Genomic DNA, 10,000 nt, shown 5'->3' with positions numbered 1-10,000 from the left:
CTGTGACCCCCAGGTTGCCAGACACCGTGAGCCTGGAGGAGGGCGCCCTGATCGAGCCCTTCGCCGTCGCCATCCACGCGTGCCGCCGCTCCGGGGTGTCCATGGGGACGTCGGTGCTGATCTGCGGCGCCGGGCCCCTGGGGCTGCTCGGCCTCGTCACCGCGAAGGCCATGGGCGCCTCCAACATCCTCGTCACGGGTCGGTTTCGCTGATATTTCACTCACGAAAAGAGAGTCGACAACCGCATGTTGAAGGAATACACAGAAAATTCACCATTTTTTTCAACAATACATATAACTAACAATACAATCCTTCCCCGCAGACATTAAAGCGAAGCGCCTGGAAGTGGCCAGGCAGATGGGCGCCCACCACACGCTGCTGGTGGACGGAAGCGAGCCCCGCGCCTTCGCCCAGAGGGTCAAGCAGACGATGGGGTGCATGCCGGAGGTCAGCCTCGAGTGCAGCGGCGTGGAGTCCGCCTTCGCAACCGCCATATACGTAAGGCATTCGGGATACATTTGCAAAAAGTTCTTCCACGAGTGCTAGATGCCTTCCGGATGCCCACCCATCCTTTAGCGAAATTAGAATCCTGCATAATGCACGGTCATATGCCTGCAGGCCACGAGGATGTGCGGCGTCGTGATGGTGATGGGGCTGCCCACGAAGGACGTCACGCTGCCCATCGTCAACGCCGCCATCCGCGAGGTCGACATCAGGGGCGTATTCAGATACGTCAACTGGTAGGTATGACTTGACCTTTGGAAGTGAAGAACTGAAATTATCCTGGGGTTATGGGAAAATGCCTTTTTGTGTGACCTTTTGTAAATATGATTTTTTTTTTTTTTTAATATAAACTTTCTGACCCCTTTTCTTGTTATCGACGTATACATGATACATGAATTGTGGCATCACCCTTTTCATACACTGACTTTCTTGTTTATGTCAACCTTAAATGCTACAGCTTTTAATTATGTTCAGTGTCCCTGACCTTTTTTGCGAGTGATAACCTGTAACCTCCGCTCGCCAAAGGGACTAAGCAGCCTTTCCTCTCCGCAGCTACCCCATTGCCATCGAAATGATCTCCAAGGGGCTGGTGAACCTGAAGGCCCTCATCACACACTCCTTCAAATTCGGGGACTTCCAGAAGGCGTTCGAGATTTGCCGCGACGGCGCTGACGGAGTGGTCAAGTGCCTCATTTCCTGCGAGTGAAGGTGGAATTGCCTACTTGCGTGTTCAATAAAGCTGATTTGCAAGAGATTGCAGAGTGATAACATGTATAAACACTTATTGTAAACATCCACTTGAGGAAGATAACAATTATATAATTAATGAGGCACAAATCCCCAACGGTTCACAGGGATCTCATACATACGAGATAAAAAAAAAAAAAAAAAAAAAAAAAAAAAATATATATATATATATATATATATATATGTGTGTGTGTGTGTGTGTGTGTGTGTGTGTGTGTGTGTGTGTGTATTAACTTTGTAGTAGAAAGTGTGCCTGTGGAACTGAGGAATATCTACATTCCTTCAAGTCAAAGCCATCCACCTGTCTCCCGAAACACTGAGCGGTCTTTCCACTTTTTTCAAGGATTATCACAAATTGCTTCAAATGCTCTATGTTTTTCATGCTGGATAACGCAAAAGAACCGAGTCATGAGCAGTGGCAAATTGTTGCTTCTTTAATCGCAATGATTCCGTCCCAACCAAGCAAAAGAAACGCAACCAGGTAACTTTATTTCAAAGGACGACTAGAAATATTTCAAGTACTGGGAGGACCGTCACGCAGAGTGTATGGAGAGCCAGAGCGTCTCCTTTGAAGAGAGTTAAAGTTTTAACAATTGAACTAGCGCGGTTTTATTTTTAAAAACGTTGACAACGCTGCATGGACACATATGCATAAAGTGTGCCATTACTTATGTAGTTTTATTTCTTGATTTAATAAATTCTGTCAACTGTTACTATGCATATATTATCGTGTCCCAGCGGGAAATTCTTATTCATGAATTGGGATTCATAATGATAGATTTAAGTGGCTATATAAGACAGATAGATAGCCAATGATGAATATGTCTATATATATATATATATATATATATATATATATATATATGCATACATACACACACATACACACAAATATATATATATATATATATATATATATTTATATATATATGCATATATAAACGCACACACACCCTCAAGGTCCTCCACCGGCGGCCGTCAAGCAGATGTCCGCGTAATAAGGTAATTTGTTATTCCGGCAGATATTTATCAATTCAGTTCGATCCGGCTTATGCTCTCTCCTTCTGTAGCATTACAGACAGGTGTTCAATAAATGTCACCGATGACGCTGAAATGATAATTACTTGATGTATCATCAAGTAATCTCGTTTTCTTCTATTTATTACGCATCTATTGCAGGAAATAACATGTAAAACTACCGTCTTATTACGAACTCCATTTTCAATGAAGAAAAAGAAAACGGATATCTATGTTTCATCTTGCATTATTCTATAATACAATTTCCTATATACTGCGAGCGCGCGCTCTCGCGCGTGTGTTTGTATGTGTTTATGTGTGTGTGTGTGTCTATGTGTGTGTGTTTATTGTGTGTGTCTATGTGTATGTGCGTGTGTGTGATTAGTAAAACACACTCTTCCTCTTTGTCTCTCTCTATAACTATCTATCTATTTATCTCTGTTTGTATGATTCTATACCAATCAGTCACTCTCCCACTCTTATCTTATTTAACATTTAAGTTTTATATAACGAAATCTCACCTTTTATTATTATCCTTATTTTCATTATTTTCATCTTCATCCTTTTTATTTATCTTGTTAATAAAGATAAATAAACAAAAATATACATGGCCACGTAATCGAAAGTAATATCAAATCAAAGTAAAATCAAAATTAATCATTAAGCCATCTTGGAAATCTATATATATGCTATTCGTTATTAATAAACTGCAGGTTTTGCTGCTTGTCTTTTGTTTTGTTGTTGTTCTTGATGTTTTTTTGCGATGGAATTATAAATATAATTGTTTAATTTGTATGTCTTTTGTGAATGTGTGTGTGTGTGTGTGTGTGTGTGTGTGTGTGTGTGTGTGTGCGTGATGAATAAGTACATAAATATGTGAGTGACAGAACATATTTGCCGTGTAGAAAAATACATGAATATTTTTTTTTTCTTCTTAAATGAGAGACAAACACACACACACACACACACACACACACACACACACACACACACACACACACACATATGACTGCCGCGATGGTCTAGTGGTTAGAGAAGAAGAATATCTAGTGAACAAGGAGAAAGTGTGAGAGTGTGACTGATTGGTAGATAAATAGATATGGATAGACTCGGATTGACAGATACTAAAACATAGATAAATAAACTGATAGACAGAAAGAAAAACAAGGAGAGGGTTAACCAATTCATTTATGTATGGACGCATGCTTTACACAGGTACATGCACAGGCGCACACACACGTATACATACACACAAATACACACACACATACTCACACGCAGAATATTAGCCTCAGTGCCTCAGGTTTGATTTTCTTTTTACCGCAAAATCAGACTTGTTTAGATTAACTTCCCTGAAGATTGATGTCCATGTGTAATATATGAAATGAAGAATATCTATTCGAAAAAGAGAAAACGTGACTGCTTGATAGATGAATTTTTTTATAAAGGGAGAGACAGATATATAAACAGAGATTGATGGATATATAAACAGAGATTGATGGATATATAAACAGATATATCAATATAGATATATCAAAGGAGATAGATATATCAACAGAGATAGATATTCAAAGGAGATAGATAGAGGCATAAACAAAGATAGATAGAAAGATATACAAAGAAGATTAAGAAGAGGCTTTTCTTCTTAGCCAATTATCCCGATGCAACATCCCAGCACGACAGCAAAATATATAAAACCGTTTAGTCGAGTTTCTTATCATGATTTTATCCGAATTAATCTATTTTACATTAATTTAGAGATAAGTTTTAGACAACTGAGAAGAATTGTCCGTAAAAAAAGGAGACTATGCGAACGAAGTGAGAAATCATATATAGAAATTAATTATTTTAATCTGGTGTTTCTGTATGAAAATTAGACCTATCCATAAAACGGCTCTAGAGAGAGAGAGAGAGAGAGAGAGAGAGAGAGAGAGAGAGAGAGAGAGAGAGAGAGAGAGAGAGAGAGAGAGAGAGAGAGAGAGAGAGAGACCTCAGTGAGAGACGCGGCACGCAAGAAATGGCAGTTTTTCCAAACAAGGTCTCCCGGCTGTGACGTTCTCGCTCGCTGCCATCTGCATCGTCAGTCTTTACGGTGAGAATTACAAATGTTATGGTTTTTATCATTAGATTCCATTGTTATTAACAAATATGAAGTAATTATAAGTAACCGTGATATGCTAGATAAACGGCATATTTCTACACTGCACTGACTGATGATATCACAAGTTAATGCAAAAGTATATTACATCAAATTCACTGTACACCAATAGAACTGGAACTCAGTGCCAGGTGTGTTGTTTCTCACACTGGGACATTAAGTGCACGGCTTTCCTCTGTAAAAACGACCTTACTAGAATAAGCCAGTCGTGTTTGCATGAAAGTGTGCATTAAAACATTTTTCAAATTTCAAATGTAGAAACTGATCAAATGGTAAGACTTTTCGGACAAATGCATACGTGTGTTCGTCTGTCTGTCTGTTTTTGCATCCATCTATTTATCTTTATGTGCAGTTACCTGCTCATCTATCTATCGATATATCTATTCATTTACTTGTCCATCTTTCTATTTTCCTGTCTATTTACTACCCATCTATCCATCGATCTATCTACTTACCTGTTCATCTGTTTATCTCTCCTTCTATATATCTTTTTATGTGTCCCTCTTTCTGTCTTCTCGTGTCTTTATCTCTTCATCTATCTATCTGCCTGATACACACACACACACACACACACACACACACACACATTTATATATATGTGTGTGTGTGTGTGTGTGTGTCTACGTATATCGTAGACACGAAGGCATTATCACGTGAACAGCACGAGGGCGAAGCGGATGTCACACGAACGGGCGAAACAAACAAGCCGAGAAGAGACATCTAAAATAAAATAACATTGAGAGGGCCCGAGCTGATTCCACACACAAAACTCAGGACAAGACCCAGATACAAAACATAGAGGCGCACCATGAAAACATCTTGTGACAAAGTGACGCCACGTGATGGGCCAACAGAAGCAAGCTAATTGATCGCAACATATATCATAACGTACCAGTCTGGGAACAGGAAAATAACTCGCCAGGTAGAAAGAATTTAATGTGATAAATACAGTGTTGAAAATTTTCTGGGACGCAGGAAGGTCCAGATGCGGGTATCTTTCAAATTATTGAAAATGAATTATATTATATTCATCATAACTGTCAATGGTGTGACTGGACGGGCTCCCATATCGGGAATAAAAGACGCTTAGTGACATCTTGATTTCGGAGTAGCATCCAGTAGGCATGCAAATTTTGTGGCACGTAACCCGGTTGAAGTGATTGAGTGCCTTATCTGCTATGGATAATGTGGATTACGTGGATTTAGTAGGATTCGAGATTATTTCTAGATTTAAGTGTGGCTGTATAATGGACCAAGTAATTTGATTGGGTTAATTTTGGAAGTAAGAATTATACAATGAAATCATTATAGATTTGATTTTCAATAAAGGTAGATTTGATTTTTAAGTGTAAGGATATATTAAAGTATGGCATTAATTAGATGCTTTTAAGAGATCTCACCTCTACGGAAGTGTGATTTAACAGAGATAAAGATTATTGATTTCCAGTGGAGTGAAGTAATAAGTTTGCATTTTAAGTATTTTATAAACTAAGTTTTTTGCTTGATTTAGTTACTGCTTAATTATATTAATCGTATTATAAATGCTTGATTAAGTAGAATATATTTTTCTGACCATTTTCTTGATATGTACTTTTACTCTTTAATGGAGATAATCTTAAGCTTTGACTTAGTAATTGTGTATGAACATTAACTTATTGTTCATATTTTAATTGCTTGGTTTGAGTATGTATATACATATATGTGTGTGTGTGTGTGTGTGTGTGTGTGTGTGTGTGTGTGTGTGTGTAAATACATATATATATATATATATATATATATATATATATTTATATATACATGTATATATATGTATGTATATATATATATATATATATATATATTATATACATGTATATATATATATATATATATATATATATTTATATATATATATGTATATATGAGTGTGTGTGTGTGTGTCTGTGTCTGTGTGAGTGTTTTTGCCTAAATGCAGTATTTATTAAATCCCAGGAGATTCATGTAACCATGACAGTTCGTGACAAACGAAAATTCTCTATTTAATTTTCTGAACAATTTATGAAATAAATTGTGACTGCATTGAAGCCTGAACATTTCTAGTAAAAAAAAAAAAATTAAACACCCGCCTCTCTCGCAGTAATCAGTATTGAAAACGCCAACACACACACAGGCGCTCACTTCAATTCTTGCATAAATATCAAAGCAAAATGTCTATTTCTTCCTCCCATGATGGGTGTGCGGAGAGAGGAGAAAGGGAGAGGGAGGGAAAGGGGAGAAGGGGGAGGAGAGAGGACTGGGAAGAGCAGAGGAGGCTGAAGCAGGGAGATAGAAGATAGGAGAAGAGAGAATATGGGGAGGGGGGTGTGAGGAAGGAGACAGGGTGATGGAGGGGAGAGGGGGGTGGAGAGAAAATGGGGAGAGGAGACGAGGAAGGAGGCATGATGGGGAGGGGAAATGGGGTGATGTAAAGGTAGACTGTGTCTGGACGATCTGCTCCCTTTAGCGGCTTTGGTGTTTGGTGTTCTCGGTCTTGTCTTTTCTTCTCTGGTTTCTCGATATGACTTTTGTGTAACCGTCTTCATTAACATCTTGTGTGTGTGTGTGTGAGAGAGAGAGAGAGAGAGAGAGAGAGAGAGAGAGAGAGAGAGAGAGAGAGAGAGAGAGAGAGAGAGAGAGAGAGAGAGAGAGAGAGAGAGAGAGAGAGAGAGCGAGAGAGCGAGAGAGAGAGAGCGAGAGATGAGAGAGAGAGAGAGAGAGAGAGAGAGAGAGAGAGAGAGAGAGAGAGAGAGAGAGAGAAAGAGAGAGAGAGAAAAAAATATATATATATATTTTAGTCATGCAAATTCAAAGATGAACGAGGAGAGGCTATGGGGACGGGAGATGAGGCAGACAGGGTGGGGAGGGGAGAGGGGAGAGGACACTGAGGGTAGAGGGAGTTGGGAGGGGAGAGAGGACTAGAAATGGCAGAGGGAAGACGGGGAATGAGGAGGAGAGAGGAGAGAGGAGAGAGAGGGTGGAAAGGGGAGAGGGGGAGGAGAGAGGGTGGAGAGGGGAGAGGGGGAGGAGAGAGGAGAGAGAGGATGGAGAGGGGAGAGGGGGAAGAGAGAGGAGAGAGAGGGTGGAAAGGGGAGAGGGGGAGGAGAGAGGAGAGAGAGGGTGGAAAGGGGAGAGGGGGAGGAGAGAGGGTGGAGAGGGGAGAGGGGGAGGAGAGAGGAGAGAGAGGATGGAGAGAGGAGAGAGAGGGTGGAGAGGGGAGAGGGGGAGGAGAGAGGAGAGAGAGGGTGGAGAGGGGAGAGGGGAGGAGAGAGGAGAGAGAGGGTGGAGAGGGGAGAGGGGGAGAAGAGAGGAGAGAGAGGATGGAGAGGGGAGAGGGGGAGGAGAGAGGAGAGAGAGGGTGGAGAAGGGAGAGGGGGAGGAGAGAGGAGAGAGAGGGTGGAGAGGGGAGAGGGGGAGGAGAGAGGAGAGAGAGGGGAGGAGAGAGGAGAGAGAGGGGGAGAGGGAGAGGGAGGAGAGAGGAGAGAGAGGGTGGAGAGGGGAGAGGGGAAGGAGAGAGGAGAGAGAGGGTGGAGAGGGGAGAGGGGAGAGGGAGAGGAGAGAGGAGAGAGAGGGTGGAGAGGGGAGAGGGGGAGGAGAGAGGAGAGAGAGGATGGAAAGGAGAGAGGGGGAGGAGAGAGGAGAGAGAGGGTGGAGAGGGGAGAGGGGGAGGAGAGAGGAGAGAGAGGGTGGAGAGGGGAGAGGGGAGAGGAGAGAGGAGAGAGAGGGTGGAGAGGGGAGAGGGGAAGGAGAGAGGAGAGAGAGGGTGGAGAGGGGAGAGGGGAGGAGAGAGGAGAGAGAGGGTGGAGAGGGGAGAGGGGAGAGGGAGAGGAGAGAGGAGAGAGAGGGTGGAGAGGGGAGAGGGAGAGGAGAGAGGAGAGAGAGGGTGGAGAGGGGAGAGGGGAAGGAGAGAGGAGAGAGAGGGTGGAGAGGGGAGAGGGGAGAGGAGAGAGGAGAGAGAGGGTGGAGAGGGGAGAGAGAGGAGAGAGAGGAGAGGGAGAGGGGAGGAGAGAGGAGAGAGAGGGTGGAGAGGGGAGAGGGGGAGGAGAGAGGAGAGAGAGGGTGGAGAGGGGAGAGGGGGAGGAGAGAGGAGAGAGAGGGTGGAGAGGGGAGAGGGGGAGGAGAGAGGAGAGAGAGGGTGGAGAGGGGAGAGGGGAGAGGGGGAGGAGAGAGGAAAGAGAGGGTGGAGAGGGGAGAGGGGAGAGGGGGAGGAGAGAGGAAGAGAGAGGGTGGAGAGGGAGAGGGAGAGGGAGAGAGGAGAGAGAGGGTGGAGAGGGGAGAGGGGAGAGAGAGAGAGGGTGGAGAGGGAGAGGGGAGAGGGGGAGGAGAGAGGAAAGAGAGGGTGGAGAGGGGAGAGGGGAGAGGGGGAGGAGAGAGGAAAGAGAGGGTGGAGAGGGGAGAGGGGAGAGGAGAGAGAGGGTGGAGAGGGGAGAGGGGGAGAAGAGAGGAAAGAGAGAGTGGAGAGGGGAGAGGGGGAGGAGAGAGGAGAGAGAGGGTGGAGAGGGGAGAGGGGGAGGAGAGAGGATAGGGAGAAAAGCCACGTGTATCGACAAAATTATATTTGAAAGTAAGTAGTAGTGTTGTTAGTATTATTAATACTATCATCATTATTATTATTGTTATCATTATTATTATTATTATTATTGTTATCATCATCATCATCATAATCATCATCATCAAAATCATCATCATTATTATAATTATCGTTCTTTACCAATATCATCACGACAGCAGCCTAACTTTGCGAGTTAGGAGAATTTATCTACTGGTGATACAAAATGCTACATAATATCTCTTATTCCAAATAATCGACAGCTGAAAACCTGAACCACTAATATAAGTTTTGAATTCATATCTGCCATTATATCCCCGACTAAAAAGCAACGTTATCCACACGTTCATATCTTCAAGCACCTTCAGGCACAAGAAAAATGTTCCCGGCAAGACTGTTGACATTTGGAGTCGATCGCGAGAAGGGAAAGCAGAATGTTCTACTTTGCTTGTCGAATAGATAACTAAAATTGTTATTATTGTTTATATAATTATTATTATTATTATTACTATTACTATTACTAATACTATTATTATCTTTATCATTATCATTACCATTATCATTATCATTATCATTATTATTATTATTATTATTATTATTATTATTATTATTATTATTATTATTATTATTATTATTATTATTATTATTATTATTATTATTATTATTATTATTATTATTATTATTATTATTATTATTATTATTATTATTATTATTATTATTATTATTATTATTATTATTATTATTATTATTATTATTATTATTATTATTATTATTATTATTATTATTATTATTATTATTATTATTATTATTATTATTATTATTATTATTATTATTATTATTATTATTATTATTATTATTATTATTATTATTATTATTATTATTATTATTATTATTATTATTATTATTATTATTATTATTATTATTATTATTATTATTATTATTATTATTATTATTATTATTATTATTATTATTATTATTATTATTATTATTATTATTATTATTATTATTAT

The 10,000-nt window shown here is 40.7% G+C and overlaps 2 protein-coding genes across 2 annotated transcripts in view; one reads left to right on the top strand and one right to left on the bottom strand.

Annotated features, from left to right (window-relative positions):
* Positions 1-1,964, top strand: part of LOC125041458 (sorbitol dehydrogenase-like) — a 6,540-nt gene extending 4,576 nt beyond the window's left edge. The window contains exons 5-8 of the mRNA XM_047636435.1: positions 14-198; positions 323-498; positions 619-740; positions 1,057-1,964. Coding sequence (XP_047492391.1) covers positions 14-198; positions 323-498; positions 619-740; positions 1,057-1,210 — 637 coding nt within the window. The 3' untranslated portion in view covers positions 1,211-1,964. The remainder of the gene's footprint in view (positions 1-13; positions 199-322; positions 499-618; positions 741-1,056) is intronic.
* A 7,232-nt stretch (positions 1,965-9,196) lies between these two features.
* The window catches only part of LOC125041271 (putative uncharacterized protein DDB_G0286901), a gene marked incomplete at its 5' end in the record, with an annotated part of 1,933 nt that continues 1,129 nt past the window's right edge, over positions 9,197-10,000 (bottom strand). Inside the window, one exon of the mRNA XM_047636108.1 lies at positions 9,197-9,352. Within this exon, the coding sequence (XP_047492064.1) occupies positions 9,197-9,352 (156 nt within the window). The remainder of the gene's footprint in view (positions 9,353-10,000) is intronic.

This window comes from Penaeus chinensis, chromosome 30 (genome assembly GCF_019202785.1).
Source record: "Penaeus chinensis breed Huanghai No. 1 chromosome 30, ASM1920278v2, whole genome shotgun sequence".
Classification (NCBI taxonomy): domain Eukaryota; kingdom Metazoa; phylum Arthropoda; class Malacostraca; order Decapoda; family Penaeidae; genus Penaeus; species Penaeus chinensis.
This window is presented reverse-complemented; position numbering and strand designations above follow the sequence as displayed.